The 25381-nt window shown below is 36.9% G+C and overlaps 2 protein-coding genes across 2 annotated transcripts; one reads left to right on the forward strand and one right to left on the reverse strand.

Moving 5' to 3' along the window:
* Positions 1-1530: 1530 nt before the first annotated feature.
* LOC133521465 (BTB/POZ domain-containing adapter for CUL3-mediated RhoA degradation protein 3) lies at positions 1531-11098 on the forward strand. The gene is made up of 3 exons (XM_061856439.1): positions 1531-1995; positions 5717-5976; positions 7314-11098. The coding sequence occupies exons 1-3, from the start codon at positions 1830-1832 to the stop codon at positions 7764-7766; spliced, it is 879 nt and encodes a 292-aa protein (XP_061712423.1). The 5' UTR covers positions 1531-1829; the 3' UTR covers positions 7767-11098.
* A 709-nt stretch (positions 11099-11807) lies between these two features.
* Positions 11808-13220, reverse strand: LOC133521463 (INO80 complex subunit B). Its single transcript, XM_061856433.1, has 3 exons — positions 13048-13220; positions 12614-12969; positions 11808-12358 (listed from the first exon to the last, which is right to left on the reverse strand). Exons 1-3 carry the CDS (start codon positions 13097-13099, stop codon positions 11816-11818), a joined length of 951 nt encoding a protein of 316 aa, XP_061712417.1. The 5' UTR covers positions 13100-13220; the 3' UTR covers positions 11808-11815.
* Positions 13221-25381: the final 12161 nt, after the last annotated feature.

Consider the following 25381-nt stretch of genomic DNA (forward strand, 5'->3'; position numbering starts at 1 on the left):
AGTACAGAAGAAATATATTTGACAAACAATCAGGCTTGGTTGGAAGGAACCTTTGAAATTCCTCATGAAACTCTTCATCGGCACGGTCGTCCGAGTAAATCATTTGCGCATTCGATTGAACGAACAAAAAGAAGGAAAATAGTTACTATTACTGTACGAACACAGTACTTTTATAAAACGCAAATTGTAAAAAACGGAGCAAGTGTTGCCAGTAAACGCCTGTAAACTTGTAACTTGTAACTTTATAAAATTGGGCCCTGGGCTATAACCGCGAAAATCGAAGTTCGTCAAATGCAGGTATTTTTCTCTATCACTCTAAATATGAAAGGCAGAGGCAAGGAACAAAATCTCCTTAGGCAGAACCAGGCAGAACTGTTGCAAAAGTGTCCACCTGTCAACTATAAAAATAATAGTTCCAAATCTCTCCAGAGTAGCGCTAGAGTAGCTAAGAACCTAGGCGTTATTTACGGAGTGAAGTGCGCTGTCTATGATTAGATTTTTTTCTTAAGTATTCTAGCGCCACCTTGCCACCTATTTATGTTTTTTTGTCCGACACTTTTTAATATATGGAGATTCTGTTCCTTGCCTCTACCTTCCATAACTCTAAATACGTCCTACGTCTTAAGCCCCCTCCAGAGGGCCTACCGCGAACCACGTTCGACGTGTTGCCTTCCTGTCACACTTACGTAAGAACTAATAAGTGCGACAGAGTGGCAACACGTCGAACGTGGTTCGCGGTAGGCCTTCAGACTATGCGCGTGAATCGCGGCGTGATTTCGCGGAGCGAACATACCGCGACGTTGACGTAGACTCCACACTCGCACAACTTCACGGCGCAGTTTGGTTCGCGGCAAGATGGCGCCGAAGCGTCAGCTGATCGGATTTAGTTTTCGGCAAGGCACTGATTCAAACTGGGAACTGTCCAATTGATTTTTGGTTGATCAATTTCGCACCCAATATAACCAAGTAGCCGCCATAGAAGGTTAACAGATTAACCGACTCGTGAGCGAATCGCGGCGCGAAGCGATTGCGAGTGTGGAGTCTTGCAAGTTCGTGAACAATCTGCGAAATCGACGCGAGGGCCATCCACACTCGCGTTCGCGGCTTCGCGCCTCGATTCGCGCACGACTGTGGAGGGCCCTTTAGACAGACTAAAAAGAAAGATCCCCGCAATTTGCGAATTTCGATTTTCGCGGTAGGCCCCTTGATTTGATCAGACAATTTAATAAGATTGGCGTAGAAATGTACCCGTCTGGACTGGCCTATAATGTAACGCTTTGTGCTGCCAGTTTAAATAATTAATTAAACTTTCGGGTAATGTGATTTACTCAAGGTCATTAACGACGTAATTTTGCATAGCGTAAAGATTACACAAAAGTTAAAGTTATAAAGATCCTTGGATATCAAACATCTCATTAAATTATAGAAAATAACAGCAAGGAATAGTGTCTCTTGATAAAATATTTTCGATTTTAACATTAGCTACCTCTCTGAATTCGTTCATAAGCAAAGAGAGTTGATGAATAAATAATAGACAAGATAAACCATTAAAATGTCAAAGTGATAGCATAGATTTTATGTACCTACAAATACATTAATTATTAATATAAAATAACTCTTTAAACTGCGCTTGATTTTGTCAAATTGAGACCTAACTAGCCTTTTTATCGTAATACAGTTAAAATATTGTTAGTACTATATGACCGCGTAGACTATTCCATCAAGTACTTAGGAGTTCAGGACAACTCCTAAAATTGCTCGGCATTTTGTGACCTGAAGATTGAAATTGTTTCGCTTTGTCTCCGCTGGATATTGACCCGACGGCAAATATGTCGGGTGACCACAAAACCTTGATAAAAGGGAGCCCATCCCAATACGTGAAACTAAATGTGGGCGGGACGTTATTTTATACCACCATCGGAACCCTGACGAAGAGTGATAACATGCTCAGAACTATGTTTAGTGGCAGGATGGAAGTGCTTACTGACTCGGAGGGTAAGTAAATTTTTTATTATTTTGCAAAAAAAAAAAAACATACTGTAACTATTTTAAAGATAAGGCTGTAAATGGCCTACATTAGTCATAGTAAAGATGACTGTGATATGTGAGTATCTCCTATTTATGTCAGATCACTACAAAAATTGGTGTAGCTTTACCTTTTGATGTCAAGATATCTGCTTATTTAGAAAATTAGGAATTAATTTTTCACCCATATGCACCTAGTAATACTATTAAGCATTGTTTTTTTATACATTGTAAAGTTAATGCATCAATGTGTATAATTTACGTGCACATTCACTGCTAGCAAACCGCTAGATGGGTTCTCTGTTTGTAGGTGCATTATCAGTTACAAGCATAGCTTGTACTGGTAGTGAATGTGTTAAAGTTTGAGGCTTACTTATATGGTGATATTTATAGACTTTACACACCTGTAAGAGATGAGGGATATCTTTAATGAAACCATCTTTTTTTTTTTCAAGAAAAATTTTGTTCACACTTGTTCAGGTACCAATGATTTCATGATATTACAATCATTAACCCCCTTATTCAAAAAACTTTACTAACCTGATTTAGTTAAATTATGTTTTAATTCTTTCTTACAAATATATAAGTTGAAATGTCAAAGGATTCATAGCTAAGTCTGGCTTGTAACATATTTATGAATAATGCCATGAAAGTATGACTATGGATTTGGTGTATTGCATGAAAAAATGTTCCAAATAATATTTCATTGTCTCCTTTGGGTGCTTGTCCTTTTAAATGGTGTCAGGCTATTATTTTCCCTTGTTTACTGGTTTTGTTAAATTATGTTAAACCAGCTAAACATCCATTTCCTTTACATTAAAGCAGGAAGAGATAATATACAGACCAACAGTTACTTTTGAATTAAATTAACCTATGACACCCAAATGCTGTTTATTTGTTTCTTCACTGATGTGTTGTTAAATGTATTGGGTGCCCGCTTGCCAATCGGCATAGGCCTCCTCCAGCCTTCTCCATTCGTTCCTGTCTCTGGCAACCCTGCTCCATGTGGCACCAGCAACAGGCCTGATGTTGTCGTCCCATCGTTTGAACTGCCTTCCTCTTTTCCTTTTACAGCCTCTTAGGTACCACTGGATCACCTTTTTACTCCATTTGTCCATGCCTCTACCATTTCTGCCTTCTAATTTTTGTTAAAATGTCATGCATCTTGGTTCTGCTTCTTATCACCTGGTTCCTTATCCGATCAGCTTTTCTTATTCCTAGCATGCTTCGTTCCATGGAAACTTGGCAGATACGTAACTTGTTCAGTTGGCGTTTGGTGAGGGCCCAGGTTTGGCTTCTGTACATAAGTATTGGTAAAACACACATATTGAATACCTAGCTCTTTGCACTAATGTGAAGATTTTGGTCCTTCATTACTTCTTTCATGGACCAGTACCTCTTCCATCCATTCTCAATCCTTCGTTCGATTTCTTTGTTAGTGACATCTTTGGCTGAAATTAACCTAAGACACCAACATATCTACATCAACTCAGATAACTAGGCTGCTCTGCAGGCACTAGAATCCCTTGAGTCAAACTCAAAACTAGTCCTGAACTGTAAAACAAACCTCAATGCACTGGCTAACTCCAACAAAGTCATACTTAGATGGGTACCAGGGCACTCCAACATTAACGGAAACGAAGAAGCAGACAAACTTGCCAGAAAGGGTGCAGACACACCCCTGGTCGGCCCAGAACTGTTCTGTGGAATCACAAAACCGGATGCATATTCTCTGCTCAGTAATTTAGAAAAAATAAGGGCAAACGATTGGTGGAAGTTCGTAAAAGGACAAGAACACTCAAAAGCTCTAATCAAAGGGTTAAACAGCAAAACTGCTAGGGAGCTTCTAGGGCTCAAAAGACACAAAGCCTGCGCGGTGACCAGAATTTTGACTGGACACTGTAAGTTGAACAAACACATGTTTCAAATTGGAAAGAAACAAGATGCGACATGCAGGTTCTGCCATGAGTCAGAGGAGACTGCAATACACATTCTCTGCTCCTGTGGACCACTAATGTCAAAAAGAAGTACCCACTTAGGGTGGCACGTATTGCAACCCTAAGAGGTACATGGGCATCATGAACTTTAAAGGGCTGTCACAATAGATCAATGCCTGGTTTGGCACTCAAAGGCCCACAAACTACAATAATAATACTTTTGAATTTATAATGTATGTGGGGATTACAAAGCCAGCAGAACTACAATAAGTACCTAGAAAATTATTGGTTTAAGAGGTGCTTGAAAGACTAACCACTAGACCAGGGGTTGATAAATTGAAGCTCATGAGCCGAATGCATGCCGCTCTGTAGAGTTAAGTTAAGATAAATAAAATAAATAGCCATTTATTTCGACCTTATTAAAAATAATTACATATTTATCTCTTCAAGTGGCATATGTCGTTTTTGAGTTATTGGAATTTTGATTTTATTTCAATAAATCAAATTTGAAATTTAAATGACATAATCGGTCGGGACTCGGGAGTCGACGCCTACCACTCCAAGGGTTATCAGGTTTTTTTTATTATTATTTGTGAAATAATTAATTTAAACATTGAAACAAGTTCATTGTTATTTGCTCTAAAGATTGCTGACCCCTGCATTATAAAGGCCACTAGCACTTCTATAGTTATATAGATTAAATAGTGAAATGATTTGCAGTAGCTATGCTGAACTAGCATTTTAGCACCTCAGCCTTACTGATTATTATGCAAGATTATATACATAACCCCGTCATTTAAAAGACCACCTAGCAATGCCAGTGTCAGAATACATTATTGGTTTTTAAGGAATAACTTGACCAAATTGCAAAAACTGATTTCTAAAGTGTATAACTACAAAACCAATCTATTTGTGACAATCCATCTGCTAATAATGGCGTAAGCGCTGACCGCCATAGAGCCCTTTTGATATAGATTGTCACATTTATTGAATTCTGAGAACCTATAACTTTCAGTGCCGGAACAAACATTACTATAGTTCAGGCAGAATTGTCAAATCTAACCTTTAATAACATGATAATATATACCACGTCGGTGGCAAACAATCATACGGCCCGCCTGATGCTAAGCAGTCACCGTAGCCTATGGACGCCTGAGATATTACATGCGCGTTGCCGACCCTTTAAAAACCTGCACACTCCTTTTTTGAAGAACCTCATACTGTAGCCCATCGGGAAAACTTCGGCAGGGAGCTCATTCCATAGCCGAAGCGTCCGCAGGAGGAAATTCCTCTTAAACCGCACAGTACGCGATCATTTAGGTTCTAGAGTGTGCGGATGAACACCCTGCCGACGGCGAGCGGTGCGGTGAGAGAAAGCGACCGTTGGCATCATGTCAAACAATTCTTCAGAGCACAGCCGATTGAACAAGCGGTAGAACACACACAAAGTCAAAGGCAAAGTCCCTCCTTAGACTTAAAGGTTAAATACCGTTTGTGAGTTTGGGATCGTCGTAATACGAGTCAAGGCACGCGTCGTCTTGAATGAAACGATCTTAGCATTTTAGTCCTTCTTTTTTTTATGATAGAGGAGGCAAACGAGCAAACGGATCACTTGACGGTAAGCGATTACCGCCGCCCATGGACACCTGCAACACCAGAGGGGTTATTAGTGCGTTTTTTTTCTTCTGAATAAATACTAATCCAATATGAATCGAAATGACACTTAATTTAATTATTAACACTTAATTTTGTAGGCTGGATATTGATTGATCGCTGTGGGAAGCATTTCGGTACAATACTGAATTACCTGCGTGATGGCACGGTGGCGCTGCCGGACAGCTACCGCGAGATCATGGAGCTGCTGGCCGAAGCCAAGTACTTCCTCATTGAAGAGCTGACCGAATCCTGCCAGCAAGCATTGCAGAAGAAAGAGAGGGAGGCTGAACCTATATGCAGAGTGCCCCTCATCACATCCCACAAGGAGGAGCAGCTTCTTATCATGTCTACTTCTAAGGTAGGTATTATAATCTTTGAACGCCACGCCTATTCTGTACAACTCGCCATTATAAGGTACCTTATCGGAATGCACGAACGTTGATATTACATTTTAACAAAGCGCATCAGTCCAAATCAGTTGACGCCTTTGACCCGTCAAAGGGCAAAAGGTACTTAAACATTGACATATAATATATATTATTTGTCAATGTACTTAAATATAAAAAAAAATATTAGGGCGAGTGGTGTGAAATTACTCTTAACTGTTATCAGGGGTCATCCATTAATTACATCACGCGAATTCCGAGGTTTTTTTGACCCCTCCCCCTACTTTTTTTTTTTTATACTACGTCGGTGGCAAACAAGCATACGGCCTGCCTGATGGTAAGCAGTCTCCGTAGCCTATGTACACCTGCAACTCCAGAGGAGTTACATGCGCGATGCCGACCCTAACCCCACCCCCCTCGTTGAGCTCTGGCAACCTTACTCACCGGCAGGAACACAACACTATGAGTAGGGTCAAGTGTTATTTGGCTGCGATTTTCTGTAAGGTGGAGGTACTTCTCCAGTTGGGCTCTGCTCTAGATCTGGAATGACATCTGCTGTGCTGTGCCCTACCACACAAGGCGAGATGACATTCACATTGCCCATACCTCTCTTTTGGACATAGTTTAAGGACATACCCGGGTCCCTCCTTGTCACACTTGGTCACATTGGCAAACCCCCTCCCCCCTTGGTGTGACGTCACATTTTTGGCAATTTTGTTTTCAACGAAATAGGCAAATCGAGTTAGGTATTATTAATATATTATCAAAATATTTTTTACAAAAGAAATATTAGTAATTTTATAACAGAAAACCGATTGGGAAAGAAAAATAACCGAATAAAAACAATTACCGTTTCAATAACTCGTCGTTTAACTGTCTAGCGAATAAAAAAAAAATCGGTTACCGATGAAGTTAAAGTGACGTCACAAGGTTTGTGACTCCCCCCTCCCCCTTGTCACAATATGTCACATCTTCTTGACTATCCCACCCCCTAAACGTGTGATGTAATTAATGGATAACCCCTCATGAAAGCAAACAAAGAAATGTGGAGCTTAACTTGAAATCAATTCTAGGCCCGCTGTTAAGCTAACCAGTCTCATATCAAGTACTACGAGTGATTTGAATTAATAGGCGAGTCCACACAGAACAAGCCACTTGCCCACATCATGAGTTTTTCATAGCCAAGGCACGAGGCATGGTCTTCATATTCACAGAGTTGCTTTGCCCACGGATATTTCCTCTCAAGGTTGCTCGATTTGTGTGAATATGAAAATATAAAAGCTAATATTGTCTCGTCTTGTCCTTCCAGCCTGTTGTGAAGCTACTAATAAATCGTCACAACAACAAGTACTCCTACACAAATACGTCAGACGATAACCTGCTGAAGAACATTGAACTGTTTGACAAACTCTCACTACGCTTTAGTGGAAGAGTGCTCTTCATCAAAGATGTCATCGGCTCCAACGAAATATGCTGCTGGTCATTCTTCGGACACGGTAAAAAATGTGCTGAGGTGTGCTGCACATCCATTGTCTATGCAACTGATAAGAAACACACAAAAGTAGAGTTTCCGGAGGCTAGGATTTATGAGGAATCACTTGGCATTTTGTTGTATGAGAGCCGGAACGGGCCTGATCAGGACTTGATACAAGCGACGTCGTCGCGGGGCGCGGTCGGCGGTCTGTCGTGCACCAGCGACGAGGAGGAAGAGCGCTCCGGGCTCGCGCGACTCAGATCAAATAAGCAGAATAATCAATCTTAGCGGTTACAGTCGGGCTTGGCGCGCCTTCGTAGCTCTAAACGGACGAACGTCTGATACCAAGCCGGGTTCTTCATGCCCTTTTGCTGGCTGCCGTGCTTTGGTCTTTAGGAAGTTGTATGCTGCGCCCGTCTGACGGGCCCTTTCTACACCTTGTGAGCTCTCTTTGAGATGTGAATGCAGTGAGAAGGAATGAAAGCAAAAGAGGCAATTTTATATTCCAAATAAACTGGCAATTATTTGATGGACAACTTTCTGTGTCTACATGTCTTTGTGTTTAGTGAATATAAAGTATAAAGAAATAGTATGTGTTATGAAGAAATAGTGCAAAAAGTGACATAGACTATTATAATTATTGTAAAGTCCAAACATAAATAGTGTAATGAAATGTCCAGTATACGATTTTAAAGAATTATAGTATGAACTGTATGTACCTTTTGTTGGATGCTTTAGTGTGCATGTTTGTTGTATTGTAATGAAATCTTTTCCATTTCACTGTAGGTGTTTTAAAGATGTATGTGTAGGTGTGATGCCTTATTTAATTATAGTGACCGAAGTGTACCGCTGTAAACTATATTTAACTTGTAAATGGTTTACAATTTTAACCGTTATGACATTGTAAAACATATGACAGCAATAGGCATAAAGAGTGTGACCCGTCACCAGAAAGCCGTTCCTGTACAATCGAAGGTACACTTTATTTTTAAAACTATATATGCTTAAATTACATGAAACTTGGCATGAATATTTACGTGACATATCTGTCTAGAACTAAAAAAAATATACAACGAAAATAGTGTGAATAGAACCTTTGAATATAAAACTTCTACTCACACTAACTTCTTTGTATTACAATTTCTAGCAACAAAACTACTACCAGAGCCAGAATTAGATATATGTTACTTGAATGTTTATTTCAGGATATTGTTTTAAAATAAGAGCGTAACTTGGAGATTATGGCGGTGGCTAGATTGTTGTGCCTCTTAGTCGCCTTTACATTGGTTAGACTAATACATTCAACAGTTGCTAAAATTCAGGCGTTTTCGGCTTTTGAATGTGCGCAGAGGTGGAAATGTAAACGCGCCCTTATGCTAATAGTTGTCATCAAGTGTCCCTACTTCTAACTTCAGATACATTTGCCTATTTGACTATCCATGTACAGAAGCATGAAGTATGTTGTAGAGATGCCACGAATATTCGGCAACTATTCGGTATTCGGCCACTTTGCCGAAAATCCGGTATTTGGCCGAATGTTGCCTACTATTCGGCCGAATATCTGTTGCACCTACCTAAGAAGAAAAATTACACAATAAAAATACCCAAAAACTAGGTATATACATATAATATTTAGAATGTATTCTTGGAAAGCTATTAAATACGAAGACCCTTTTTGACCATTTGTTGATTACAAAGTATTTTATTTTTATCATGGGTCTGATTTGATTGACTAACTACATTTATTAATTCTTTTCAACAAAAAATATATCTTAGCAAACGTGTTTTGTTGGCGAACAGTTTTCATAATAGGTAATTGTGACTCAAAATGTTCGCTTGTCCTGCCGAATATTCGGCGATTCGGCCGAAAGAGGGCCGAATATTCGGTATTCAGCTAAAACCGCTAGTCGGGGCATTTCTAGTATGTTGTACAAGCAATGTTCTACATACCATAACAGTATAAATTATATGTTAAGCTTAAATGTCACTTACACAGCTCAAATGTATTGCCAAATGGATGTTTAGAAAATAAGGTCCCATTCCTGAATTTACTTAGCAACACCTCACATCTGCACCCAAACGTTTGTGAGACAGACTCAAGTTCAATAAAAACTGGTAGTTACATATAGAAATTCAGTGCAAATTTTTTTTTTTTACTTATGTACTGCAAACTTGCCAGCCAATATAGGTTATTGACATGATCATGATTACATTAGATTCTATTCACAAAAGTGTGACAGTGCCAGTGATTACTGATTAGTTGTAATATAATATTTGACTATATTTTACCATCCTAAGGCACAATGTTATGGAATGAATACCAACATTACATAGTCTAGTCTATTTATGTTTCATGTTCTAAAAAGATTTATTAAAATAATGTGATTACCCATTTTTAGAATGCACGCCCTACCGTATCTATAGTAATCTTTTAGACTTAGGTACATGCAAACACAACAAATGTCGATACTTTTGCCCCGTTTATGTGCGATGTGTCTATAAAATTATACGTGGGCGTAGGTACGTGGTAGAGGCGCGCAGGTTAAATCTGGTTCATTACTACCTTATGGATGTTTCGTAGAAACAGTGTAAAATCCCTATTTCACGAAAATAGCCAATTTAGTTTTCAGCCCAATGGTGTGTAATATTAATCTAAAAATGAGTTCTCTTACTCAGACCTAGCATTATACTTTTTAAAAGTGACACAATAAACGTATTCATAGAATTGGACATTTTCAGGCAGATAGTCGATGAAGGCATTATCTTTTTGAGTCTTCATGCCTATTATTCTAGTGTTAACCAGAGTTATTGATAGTAGAAGAGGTAAAAACAATCAATCAGTGCTAACCCGTTATACTTGCGTATTTTTACATGCAATTAATGTTCCTGGCTTGCGGTGCGAGGGTGGCGGGTAATAATTTTTGTTTTTATTAGTATGGATTTCCGCAAAGTCTAGGAAAAAATCGTGGCTCGAAATTATCGCTGGACGGCCCTTTGAATTTGAATTATGCGGTATTAGTTATCGTTGTCAAAAGTTGACGCTTGAGAATGGGGTTGGCACTTAACAACTGCTCTAAGGGTTGGCAACAATGGCAATCTGTGAAAGGTTTTGATAGATGACGCCAGCATAGGCTTAACTGCCTCTAGTCATTTAGTGTTGTTTTATGAGATTTGGTTCAAAGGGCTCGCATCCAGATCATAAAATATTTAAGAGAAAAACAAGAATTTAACAGTATTCATAGGACTGACAGGTAAAACCTATGCTGGTGCCATCTGTAAAATACTTTCATTGGCCCAGCCTATTCTTATATATAACACAAAACATGGCGCCATTTATTTCAGCTTTCAAACTTGGGTGCACAATTTTTTCTTGAAACCTCTTCTACGTTCAATAACTTTCTGGTTTTAACTTTAACCGAAAAAGTGGCAACTTTTTTTTAGCTAAAAAGGTAAAATTTTATCAAAAACAATGAAAGCTTTTATTCTGTAACAATCCACACTTGTATTAATCTATTATAATTCCATTGGTGTACGTAAATTGAAGTATTGTATACAATTTGTTCTATTTAAAAACCTATTTAATTTTTATGAAGTAATTATATGCTCACTATTTAGCTGTCTTACAGTTTTTTATTTGTTTATCCTAGTATAGATATGAGCCATGGGGCAATAGCCGGGTCCACACAGAGCGAGCATACACGCGAGGCAATGTCCTCACGTACAAAACGGCCAGTGTAGACGTGCCTTGGGCGTGGCGGCGTGCGCGTTTTTCACGACCGAGCTGGCTCGCTCTGTGTGGACCCGCCTATTAACATTTTTGCTGGGATGATGAATCTTGTATTCTGAATTATGAATGGGTTAAAAATATGATTCTTACATGTAAAACATTCAGATGAACAACAAACGGCTCAAAAACTATAATAATATAATGGTATTATTTTTCAAACAGAACTTTTTCATATCTGAAAGTTGGAAACAGAAGGATTATAAATAATAATAATAAATAAATATTATAGGACATTATTACACAAATTGACTAAGTCCCACAGTAAGCTCAATAAGGCTTGTGTTGAGGGTACTTAGACAACGATATATATATTTAATATATAAATATTTATAAATACTTAAATACATAGAAAACACCCATGACTCAGGAACAAATATCCATGCTCATCACACGAATAAATGCCCTTACCAGGATTTGAACCCGGGACCATCAGCTTCGTAGGCAGGGTCACTATCCACTAGGCCAAACCAGTCGTCAGGATTCCTGTCTAAAAACTCTAAAATTATTCTGGTTGAGGAAAAACTCAAGTAAAACAGGACATGTCATTGTTTTAAACAGCTATAATGGTAAGATTTCTTTTATAACATTCCAAGCTGCATAAGGGAACTCCAGTTTTAGAACAATTATACTTCTTGATGTTCTCACAACCCTCGGCTCCACACCGGATTGGTTTAGGTGGTTCCCTTGGAGGCATTGCTTCAAGTGGAAAAGGTAAACCAGGCGGCAAAGACAATGATATCTCTGTTGCATTATTTTTATACATTATCATGGGCTCTTTACTTTTAGCGGGTTTGCCTTTTTGTGAATTTTTCAGATTTTTGGATTCCTGCTTTTTAAGTAGGCGATCCATTGTTTTCTTTTTATCCTTTTCACGTTTTTCATCAGCTAGTTGCTTTCGCTTTTGGGATTTGATGGCTGCCTTTTGTATGGCCTCTGCGGTCATGACCTTCTCTTTGTAACCAGAGGGCAGTGCAAGCAGCACTTCACCTCCTGGACTGGTGTCTTTGTCTGTCCCGCGTTCGTACATAGCCCTCTGTCTGGCAGTCATCATTTTTGGGTCTTTTGGTTTGATTTTCTTCAGTTCTTCATCAACCTGTGTAACAAAAGCACAATTTCATTTTTAAATACATATTTGTTAGTAGAAGGCGTAGAAGCAGTGCCATGCCATGGCTAGGTCTATTTGGATGTAATCATTCTATTTTTAGGTTTTCTTGAAGAAACACTAGGTTTCAGGCTAGGCTTCAGGAACTGCCGGCAAATTATTTTAATATACATTGTATTTGTTTACAATAAGCATAAATGTGGACATCTGTAGGTATGTAATGTAATTAACTATAAAGATTTTTACCTCCTCTAGTTTTCCGGATTTAATAGCATCTAGCCATCGTTCCTCCTCACTTGATGTCCCGCTATCCCTTCCTTTTTTTTTCTTTTTAGCAACCACTTTAGGTGGAGTGCTTGAAGATGAGCCTGGCATCGATTTCCTTGAGTCAGAAGATGACTTCATGGTTTGTGCTTTTAGCAAATCTGCAGCAGACGTTCCTGGAAGGTCTCTGCCAACCTTCATTCTAGACTTAAAAGATTTGTCCATAACATCTTCGTATGAGACGTCAATTGATGTATCACTATCGTAATCATTTTCAAGTTTTCTTTTCTTGTGTTTCTTATGCTTGTGCTTTTTATGCTTTTTCTGTGGTGGTGTATCTGAAAATATCGACTTATTTATATCCTTAAGTTTTCAAACTAGTTACATGACAAATAGAGAAACAAACATTGCTTTACCTATAACGATTTCATCTTCAGTAGTACTTTGTTCGCGTAATCTACGTACCATGGTTAATTTATTTTACTACTATAACTATGTAGCGATTCGAATAGAGCTCTTAATAAAATAAATACACAGAAAATAATATTCGTCGCGTCATTTAATAAAAGACGAGCACTGTCAAGTGTCAATTTGACACTCAAATATAAATTACGTTCGAGTTAGTGTTTTAACTGTGAATATACACAATAATGTCGTTCTCATTGTATTCTGTCTTTGATTCTATCTTTTATTTATTTATTTTTTTTAATGGCTTCGCGCTCCTGGCGCTAAATTCTAAAATTTTTCGATTAAGTAGTAAAGCCATAACTAAAACGTAGTGATTATATGCTCTTTGGCCATAACAGACGGGCTGGACGGACCGTGGACTTGGTCCGGTCTGCCAAAAGCCAAGCCAGTCCGATCCTATGGAAGGTGACCCGCCCTACGTCAGTTAGGCCTCATTCGCACGAGCGCTTTTACAACGCGCGTTAAAAAAGCATTTGAATCCGTCCGAATCATTAAAACGCTTTTTTAACACGCAGTGTAAATGAGCTTACGCGAATGAAGCCTGAAGGACGCAGCAAGTGAGAGCGAGAAAGGGACATTCTGACCGGACCAAGGTAATGGTCCAGTCCGCCCATCAGTTGCTTTAACATATTTTTCCCGCTTGTGTGGACTCTTTGAATCTTGTCGTGGGTCTAAGAGTGTCTACATGGCCTACATTGGGAATCACTACGATAAACGATATACCATAAAAGTCCAGCTCCACTAGTCTATCCTACAAGAAATTTCGGTATCTGCTTCTCTATCGCACAAATGGGAAAGAGCGATATAGCGACTTCTTCATAAACTTGTAATACCCGACTGTGGGTTCTCTTATAACTAAATAACTTTTAAAATGCAACCTCTTCACTCATTAGCATTTATGTTTCTTTGGTACATTAGGTACTTTTTCCAAACTGTACTTTGTCAGTGTGTGAATTATTGTTATTAGCAGATATCAAAGAGCATATAATCACTACGCAGATATCGGCTGGGGTGAGCTGTTTTTACGTCATTAATGTCATGTAGCTGTGTCTTGTAGATGTGAATATGGATATGTAGTATTCATATATAAATATTAAAAGACAAGAATGACATGATTAAACTAAAATTAAAATTCATTACAAAACGAGTGCTAAGCTTTTTTATTTTTATTGTAAATTTAATTTTCTGTGCTATTGTAATATAATGTGTAATAAGTTTTTCTACATTTTTCATTTGTTTCGCCTTGAGTTTAATATCCATTTGTATATAGAAAAAGATGTTTCTATATCCACTGATGTGAGTGGAGTGAAATTGTACGTTAAAATGCTGTCCACGTCTGTTACTTCCGAAAGTATTTCGGCATATTTCCTAAAAAAATCGAAGTCATAAACAGATATGTAGATTGCCTAGATATATCATTTGACTTACCTTACCTTTTTAGTATCATATGGATATACAATATGTTTATATTGTCTAAGGAAGCTTGCTTTAATACTAGATGAAACTTTTTTCTCACTTAAGCAGAAAGCTGTGCAAAATAGATTAATCACATTCCGTAGGCTTTGATTGCGACGCGACGTAAAGTTCGTAGCAGAAAGGCAGCCGAAATAAAATAATGTAAATAGTTTATAATTATTAATACACATGGGGCAGTTACCATTAAATGACAGGGTATGTCCATGTTCTGCAAAAACTGAAAACAGCTCACCCCTGCCGATCTCTGGTTATTAGTGAACTGAGTGTAATTTTTTTGGTGTACTTATTTACATATTATAAATTATAATGGTAAATGTGCTATGTATTTACCAATTGTAAGCATTAGTCCATGATTATTGAACTATATTTGGACCCCGTCTGATGAAACCTACGTACCCGTAATTTTGGTAGTTCGTCTATAACGGACGCGGGACGCGCGTTTCTTGTTGCACACTCTCACTCATCCATACCCCGTAATCAAACCCGCAAATCTGTAGCAAATGTACGTCAGGGTTGTCACTATGTACTAGGAATAAATAACAATACAATGTTTTTTAAATCATCAAATTTATATTTTAAATATGAACCTTCTTCTCTATTGTATATAGTCACTTGATGTTTCCACTTCATATGGCTAGGTACTATATAGAGCCTGCCTGCTACGCATAATATATGTGATACTCGTAGCTGGCCTGTTTCTCTTTTTAAATAAGTGATGAACTAAATCCCGACACATCTTTTTAAATAATTATTTTAACGTTATGTGGGATTTATTTGCATACATATCAGTTTCTTTGTGAAAAGTGACGAGGTTAAGGACGTGTAGGTGTAGCGGCAACAGTGTTTAATGTTCTATAGATCTTCAAAATAAATTATCATTTTTTTTATATACCACGTCGGTGGCAAACAAGCATACGGTCCGCCTGATGGTAAGCAGTCACCGTAGCCTATGGACGCCTGCAACTCCAGAGGTGTTACATGCGCGTTGCCGACCCATTTATTGCAGTCAAACTGCGTCGCCTACTTGTGTAAATCCATTTTAAACTCGAAAACGAGCGTTCCACAACTACCGACGTCAATGGTAAATAATTTAAATATGTATAATTTTGTTATGTATTTTTATTACTCATACGTGCAATAAAGTACCTAAGTAAATTATTAATCGTAATCGCCAACCCTAACAACAAACTGTCAAATCCGTTGCGAGGTATGCAGTCATCACAGTGTTATCAAGTGTTACAGAAGATATCGAAGACCGTGATAAGTGGATAAGAAACGGATCCAGGGCTATAACCGCGAAAATCGAAGTTCGTCAATTGCAGGCATTTTTCTCCATCATTCTAATTACATCTTAGTGAGAGTAAAAGAGAAAGATCCCCGCAATTTGCGAATTTCGATTATCGCGGTAGGCCCCCTGGGCTGGTTGGACTCCGAACCGAAACAGCGTCTGAGGATGCAACCGAATAAATGCTATGATAGAAGAATTAGACTAAGTTAAGTTGGAAGCGATTTTGATAGCACAGACTGGTCCAGTCTTATTCTAAACGTCATAATTTGATAGAAGTTTGACATGTAAAATAGCCCGTGTACCATTTGGGCTATCAAAATCGCTGCCAACTTATCCTGGTTTTACTCTAGCTTGCTCTAACTCTATACTATTCGCAGCCATCATGACGAGGTAAGTTATTTGGCAAACACTGCAGTTTTTCTGGATTTTATGAGAATACCTACACTGAGCGATAGTCAAGGTCGTGTCAAAACGAGCTCAAAAGCTTAACAATTTTATTTAATCAGAATCGGCTTTCTGATCGGTAACACTCATAGTGCAAGGTCGTAGCAAATAGCCTGGTGTGGTGTCCTTAGTATGTAGCGAAAATGCTTCGTAGACGCGTACTGACAATGTATCGTAATTAGAGTTGGATTAAAAACGAAATAGATAAGTAAGTAGGTATGTTACATGACTTATTTATGGTATATGGTAAAGGTCAACATTAAAGCACAGTTTTTTAGTGCACAGTGCATGTTTTTTAAATAATACTAACCAATACCAGTCTAGTTCACTGGGCAGGATTATAAAAGGTCCACCGAAACGCGCTGAGTGGGCACCTAATTGAATGGAAATCTCCGTCGAGTACCCTTACTGCAATCTGTTCGCTAAATACTCCGTCTGGACTGTCATCACAGTCTAGTATAACTTGAACTCATGATTCGTAACAGTTACGTGCGTAGGGAGAGTCAAACTTTTATTGGTGGGTGCTCGAAGTGCGTTGTGAATGTCCGAAGCGACAGCGACAGGATATATCAATAAATTCAACTGCAAACTGTTTGTTTATTGATGTTTACTCGTTTCAAACGCTTTGAGGGCAAGCTCCTTATAATATTCTAGATATGATATTCTTCATGGAGCTTATTGTAGGTACTTTAATGGATCTTCTATCTTATATGTAGACATTCTGCTTATTATCTTTGCTACTTTGTTTAAATTACGAGTAGTGGGTAGGTCACCTACATTAAAATCTGTCAATTGATTTTTTATATATATTTTTGCATATGGCGTATTAAAATTGTTTAACACATGACGGAACTAAATGTGTAAATGCATAACGCAAATATTATATATTCAATTTAGATTGAGATGGTAGACAAGTTGGTAGCGGTTTCCGGCTCTGAATTATGTTGCCACTAGGGAGAACAAAGACCCATCTTTTTTTTAATAAGGATTGGTTCAGTAAAAAAGTGGTAGTGAATTATCTAGTATATTTTTTTACTAATTATGAATTAGTTTATTTTTTTCAGTAATCCGTAGATAAAATACTATATAATAACAATAAAATCATATTGAGAAATATCATATTGTTTGAGTTTTCTCATTTTTATTGCAAAGTACATTGCAACTTTTTGTACAACACAATTTGACAATCTTCACCTGCCGTTTTCCACAATGCTACATTTGAATTTTAATTTTCACAACTAGTTGTATGCTTTTAGGAATATCATCTTACGAGTAAATTATACCAATAAACTGGAGTTCATCTTCGGTAGTCAGGAAGTCTCTCCAATCTAACCTCTGACAGAGGTTTTTCTATGGGAGACAAATTTCTGTAAAAATCGCAAATACACAAAAATTTAAATTCCATGTAACTACTTCAAAGTGAAGTCAAATCAGAAATGTGCAATATCGAACATAAGACAATTTAATAGTGTATTAAAAAGCTTATCAAATTTAAAGAAACAACTATGTTTATGAGAAACACCTCATAAATTCTCTCAGAACACGCTGTTCAGAAAGTCTTAGGAGGCATGTAATATAAAAGGCGAACACTTCAATTCGCCCTTTTATTTTAAATACGATTGTATTTCATTGTATAAAATAGTATGTTCGGATTACTACAAAATTGCGCTATTTAATAATTATCACTAAATAAAATGAAAAATCCACATAATGTGCTGCTACTTTTTTTCTGACCACTCCTTAACATATTAGCCATTTCTTATGATTTTGGGGTACCTATATACAATACTTTTCATTTTTATATTCAGGTACTATATATAGAATATAGGTATGTTTATTTGAGTTTTTCCGTGGGTACTACCTATTATAATTTTCTTTTATACGTCTATTTTGTCAATCCATCGTTTTCGCTAGAAACTTTTCTAGGTATAAATTTATATTTTACCTACATAAATACCTATACCTAAAATTGAATAATACGAGTATAAATATTTACCCTTTCTAAAAGGTTTAAAATAGAGTCTAATTTATCCTAGATATGAGTGAACCTACTTCATTGTTCATTTATTCAAAGAGCAATGAGGCTGTTTTTTTTTGAATAGGTATTCACAGAACTATTACTGCTAGGTATTTGGCTCGCTGGAAGTTTGTGGAATAATTCACGAAGTTCAAAAGTTGAAGTTGAGAAAGTCTTATTTCCATAACGCATTTATTTTTATTGAATGAATTACGACAAAAAGCTTTTATTAAGTTTCGAGTCCTTTGGTTATGATAATTTTGCCAATAATTCGGAAAGTTTTAATTACGTACTTACCTATTCTGTTATCGTTAAAAGTTCAAACTAAATTTGCCAAATGAGAACTTGCCAAGTTTCAGATGATTGAATAGAGATGTTCTTTTTTAAATATTTCAATATATGTGGGTTTTAGGATTCCGTAGTCGGCTAGGAACCTTTATAGTTTCGCCATGTTCCTCTGTTTGTCAGTCCGCCCGAGGCTTTGCTCCGTGATGTAAATAGTGCATACAGATTGAGTTGTCAAAATTTACTTAAATTGGCATTGGCGGTTTTATTGGTGTTAAGGTATCATAACAATAAAATATGAAGTTTAGATTTAAAAGTTCGAATCGGCCCCCGGCCTTGCGCCGCCCTCGGGTGGACCCGACGGCTCCCTCTACCCGAACACGGTTTGTTTATGTAACGAATGAACGTAAATGTTGTTGGTACAAATTTTCGCGGTTTAAACGCAGGAAGCAACCTGACCCGTCGTATATTAATCTCTGGGGAGTCACGAGTAGAGTTCGGTGTCGTGTTAATATGACCGCATTTAAGTCACACGCACTGTAGGTGCGTATTTTTCTTTTGCGCTCCACTGTATTTTAAGCGAAGTCAAGTGTAATGGTGACACTGACAAAAAAATGTGTCACCACTTTTGTAGTGTGTCGTTTTAATCGATTATATCAAGCCCTTAATACATAACAACATTGTACTCAACTTGTCGTTAACTATAGGGATGCAGCAACGTTTATTTTTAACGCAGTAGTATTTTTTGAGGAAGGTTTAGGTATTTAACTTGTTAAGGTTTTGTGTAAATTGGTTGAAATATGACTATGTTGTCGGAAAAAAATCATGCTGGCTAGGAGCTTTAATCGAAATCACTGCCTAATCCGTTTAAGCTACAACACAATATATTGTGGGGTTGTCCCGCTTTCATGGGTCAAAAAAAATTCCGCGATATTGAATAATCTATCTTATAAGGATAAATTACTATACCCATTTTTAACTTTTAGAAAAAGCTCACCTAATATGTGGCATTTGAAAAGCTATTTACACGGATACAGTATTAATAATTATCAAATTAAATACGTTAGTTATATAAAGCATTTCATACAGATTACAATTAATGGTCCCTTACACCATACAATTTAAAATATTTAAATGATTATATCAGAAGTTATCGTATATTTAAATTCCATTTCGAGTCATATAACTTGTACGAAATGTTAAAGACGCTATCCGCAGTTAGTTCTAATTTTTACCACCTTATGCGCTGCGATCGCTTTACTTACCCCCACCATGCACTTCGCACGTACCAATAAATATTATATCCGCGTCTCTATGGGTCAATGGGATAAATTGATAAGTCGGTAAAACATTGGGATTAGTTAGTTAAAAGACCTTTGCATTTTGCGGCAGGTGTAATTTCACGTTTATCTAGATCTAGGCCTATCATATTACAATGATACAATCATTAGTTTCGCTCAACACAAAATAGTTTGTGTAGTGCGTTCTGCACCACCTATGTGTACTATCTATCTACCTATGTCAATCCGAAATATGTATCATTGTAATTTTGTCCGGATATGTTAACTATTTATTAATGTACTTATTTCGTTTCACAATATCCCAATAAAGCTTGGTTTGTAAAGGGAAACGTTCCGTATCTTGTGTGCTGTCATGTACAGCGCTAGAGGCTACCGCATCATTTCCGTTCGGACGAGTCGTTAACCGACCGCAGTTTTTATTTTTACTCACATAAAACTTCGAAATTCAGAAGCATTGAATTAGCTTTTCATCGTTATCGAAGTTACGTAGGTGCTAAGTTATGTACAGTCGCCATCATATATATCTGAACGGCCAAGGCGCTCACAAATATCTGAACACGTCTCTATTGTCAAGGCGTTAGAGTGCGTGTTCAGATATTTGTTAACACTTTGGCCGCTCCGATATATCTGTTGGCGACTATACCTATGCCAAAATGTTCAATTGGAAATCAGGATGTGGGTCAAATTTACATTGCAAAATTTAAATACTTACAGATTACAGACAGACACAGACAGAATAAAATACAAGCGTATAGTATTAGTGATTTTACATTTACTTACAAAATCACTAGTAATATTAGTTTGTATTTTATTATGCAATAGGCCCCAGGATAGGTTTGCCACTTGATTTGAGTGTCGCGCGTGCAAGAACAATGTTTAATATCATCATCATATTCATCATCGCCCGGTTTAATATCACTAAGTAAATATTTCAATATCAATCCAATCAATCTAGATACCTATAACGAAAAATGTATTGCGCGTCTTCCTTGTATTCACCTTACAAAAGAAATACCGAAGCACAAATTAAATAATAATAATAGCGTCCAGAATAAGGTTCAAAGTGTTAATAGAAATTACCCTATAGCGTAAAAAAGGTTGCGTGCACTGGATAAATTTTCACCGGCCGAAGCCACAGGGTTGCCAAAGCTTTCAACACACCTACTTAAATATAACGATGAAAACAATTTTCACACACAAACACATCGTGCCCACATATACACACGCGTGTATCACGCGAAGGTTTTCGTCAATGGCGTCACGTTTAAAACCCCAAAGGGACCATTTTCTTATGTTTATGACACGGGACCTCACTTGCATTCTGCGACCAACTTTTATATCTATTTTATAGCTAAAATAAAATGCGTTTCGCTTTTATAAAGCTTCTTACACTGAGTGGAAGCGTGACGCGCTGATTTATACATATAAGTAAACCTTCACCTGTTTTTTTTCCTTGAGTCGCAGCCCTGTAAGAATAGTTATAACACGAAGTGATTATATATGCTGAAACTGCTCTAGAGCAAAGTTCCTTTAATTAACTTGACGCCAATCGCTCCCTGCATGTAATTACGTACACACTACCCGTCCTAGTCATAGCATGTATGTAGCTACATACTTACCTGTCCTGTGCCGTTTAGTAGAGAGGTTGGAGTATCATTTGAACGTGCGAAATGAAGGGGGCTCGCTCAAATGACTCGTGTTCGTATTGAGAGGAGTGCTTATATAGTAGGTACACAAATAGAACTTGGAACTCCTACTTAAAAGCTGAGCTAATTAATTTTCCGTATCTATCTCAGTATCTTCCGTATATGTAAGTGCATTAGTTACTCTATAGTCTTTGGAAAATTTCATGTTTTAATATTGAATCAAGCATATTTTACGCGAAAGAATAACTAACAAATTTGAATGCTGCTTAACGTAAATATGGATCGTGTCATCCACGATGACGCGCAGATTTGTTAAATCTAACCTTTCATAACATGACAATACGATTCTAGGCACGTCTGTATAACTTTAAAAATAGGGCACCTTGTGATTTTAAAAAGAAAGGTCGAAATAAACACTATTTTATGACAACTACAAAAGATATATAAACTGGAAAAAAATGATATAATAAGACAAATTGCTACTTACTCAATTAAAACTTGACTTTAACAAAATGACAACAAGTCACAAACATTAATTATTTAAAAAACATTAGGAAATAATATACATAACCTTTTTTTGGCAGTCTAGACCCCTGCGTTAATTCCTTTTTGAGACGCCTATTTTTTTAAACTTGATCGAATCTGCTTTGCTCGATCGAAATAAGTTTAAGTACCTATCTAGGAGCAACATATTTTTCAACAATCGAAAATTGTACGTAGCGCGTAGGTATTACATGTCGAATTTGGACTTGACTTTAATCAAACAAAGGCCGATGGAGTCCATAAGGAAAATTCGGACACGAAATAACAATATTATGTTATCTTCGTAACTCAGTTGATGGTGAACTGGCGTTTGGGCAATATTGGGGTAGAAATCGAGATGGTGTATGTTTCACTCTATAAAAGAAAACACCATTCTTCAAATACACACACGAAGTGATATCATGTGTTCGTTCTGTCAGGAAAACTTTTTTCAGGTGTAGAATAATAGTATTTTACAGTACATATGGTGCTACTTTACCGTACTAGTGCGATAATTAGCATATTACGTAACTATGTCGGAACTTTAAGGAACCATATGTACTGTAAAACGTTGTACGATACACGTGCGAATAGGTAATTCGCACGTGTACTGTTATACAACTATCGTGATATAATAGAGAGCTTTTCAGTCGAGTACCGTGTTTAGGGAACGAAGCTTGCTGAGTTGCCTAAGTAAGGTACGAGAAGTTCTCTATCACGATTGTATAAAATACTATGATTTTACAAACAAGCTCTTTTTAAACTAAAGCTATTGGAATTTTACAATTGAAAAAATAGACCAGTGATAAAACATTATTTTAGGTGGATTATTTTGGTATTATCCAATGTTACTTAAAAGAGTAAGGGCTCTTCAAACAGTTCGTATCTTATTAAATACTAACTATAGGTACCTACCTACTAAATCTAGCTGATTTATAGTGTGAGAATATAAACTTAATAAATCAAAAAGGTCTTCAAGTATTCGATTTTTGCATTCCCACTTGAATTTTATATTTTATTGAAGAATTTCGTTGACAGTGATTATTGACCCCCACGAGGCAGAAAGAACGTTGCAGTTGTAGGTAATCTGATTGCTTTATGATTGACGTATCGGTAGGAGTTCTTTCAATAGAATTACGTCATAAGATCTAAATAACTGATAGGTGGGTGGTGTGAGTAGTGTATTTTAGCTGTGTTTCAGCAAACCACCGGCATAACTGTTATGGATGGATGTGTAATACAGAAATGTTGGTGTTAATTTGGCTTTTGCTTTTCCCGAAAGTTAAGGACATGAGAAACTTTTGATACAAGCCAAAATTAGGCAGAAATATGAGGACCGCTATTGCATGGCGATATAATTATGAAGCAGGAGGAACAACTGTTATTTCAGTAGTTGTGCAGCCCGCCAACGTGACTGACCGACTCCTGTTTTGTTCAAAACTAACAATAAGTTAATGTTTACAAGCAAAACTCACTAGCAAATCTCGTATTTTCGGAGAACTGAATTAATATCGACTTCTTCTTGTTTTGATGGTAGCTTTTTAATCAGTCACAGGTGCATTTTGGATGTGCGTTTTGGTTGTCTACCGATGATGGGCATGTTTTTAAAGCGACCAAGTGGCGAGTTTCGAAATATCGCGGCTAGTTAAGTGCACTATATTCTAAGTAATAGAGGGCTGTCCCTCCCTAGCCAACATATACTTAATCACTGGACAAACATGTTGGACACATTCGATACCCCACCTCGTCACGCCTAATAGGAGCTAAAGAGACTTATAATTAATAATCAAACGAACTTACCTGTGAAGTTTGATTACAATTATGCGAGTATCCAAATCCAAGACAACAAATATAATTTACTAGCAGCAGTACACGTTATCGTGCAGTCCAAGTCACACATTTTAGAGATTATAGTATTTAAAAAACAAGTTCGCGCTGTCCCTCTCACTCGCTACGCTGCGTTCCTGCTTCGACATCGCTCCTCCAGTACTCATTATTTCAGAGTTATTTTTGTGTTATTAACAGAGACTATTTTATTTTCATTTTTGGGGATGGGGGGCGGGTCTTTGTTGTCTTGGATTTGGATACTCGCATAATTGTAATCAAACTTCACAGGTAAGTTCGTTTGATTATTAATTATACTTCGTATCCAAATCCAAGACAACAAATATAATTTACTAGCAGATGTTCAGAGCTTTGTATTTAAATTCAAATCCTGAATGCGAAAATAAAATAAAATATCGATATCAAATCAGTATGTTACGAACATACTGATATTATTGATTTTGACTAAAGAGAACAACGTACCACCTAGAAGTTATTAATTTATATCCAATTTAAATAATTATTTATGTATCCACATAGTATAAATGTAAAATGTATGTATAGCATAATAAAATTAAGGAGTGAAATTGCTCTTGGTATTTCATTTCGTTAATATTAAAAAAGTATAAAACTTTCTTTGATTTCACTGTAGTATATTGATAAAGTTGTATATATCTTAATATTCACAAGGTACAACTATTTTTATGTCATTTACAAGCCAGGAAGCCATTAAGTGTAAATGTGTTTTCAAGCTTTAGTTGGCTCTAAATAAGTTTTAGATGGGCATTTTCTGTCTGTAACCATATAAACAAACCATTTTGTATAATTTAGAATTTACAGACCCATTCTCTGGATGTAATTACAACGGAGACAAACAAGCATACGGCCTGCCTGATGGTAAACAATCACCGTAGCCTATGAATGCCCGCTACTGCAGAGGTATATTACATGCGCGTTACTGACCCTAAAATATAATCTAATTTTATGTTACGACACTTTAAAGTTAATTTTGAATACAGCAATCAATATTTTCCTCGGTAAATAGCCTTTGAGTGAGGTAGATAAAGGAGAATTTTCTTCATTGTAAAGCTACCATAAATATCAAGGCTATATGTAAGTACTTTAAAACTAAGTCTGGACAATTACTAGTAGAGTATCCTGTAGGTATTAAGTATTTGAAACTTATCACTTTGAAAATATAGATGGACTAATTTTAGTTATTACCACAGATCAAGAAATAGTAATATGATATTATTTATAACTAAATAGCTAATCTCATCTGCTTATGCGTATCTGAACGATGATGGCTACTACGCTAACAAGTGGCAAGGAACTTAGGTAGATTATGTGTTGAGTTATGATATATTTGTGAACAAAATATCTGGCATGACTTGTAACTTGTACTTCATTTTAAGGAGTAACATTTTTTAACGTTACCTACAATAAAACTGTACAGTGTGCATTGCGACGAAAAATGAA

This window comes from Cydia pomonella, chromosome 9 (assembly GCF_033807575.1).
Source record: "Cydia pomonella isolate Wapato2018A chromosome 9, ilCydPomo1, whole genome shotgun sequence".
Classification (NCBI taxonomy): Eukaryota; Metazoa; Arthropoda; class Insecta; order Lepidoptera; family Tortricidae; genus Cydia; species Cydia pomonella.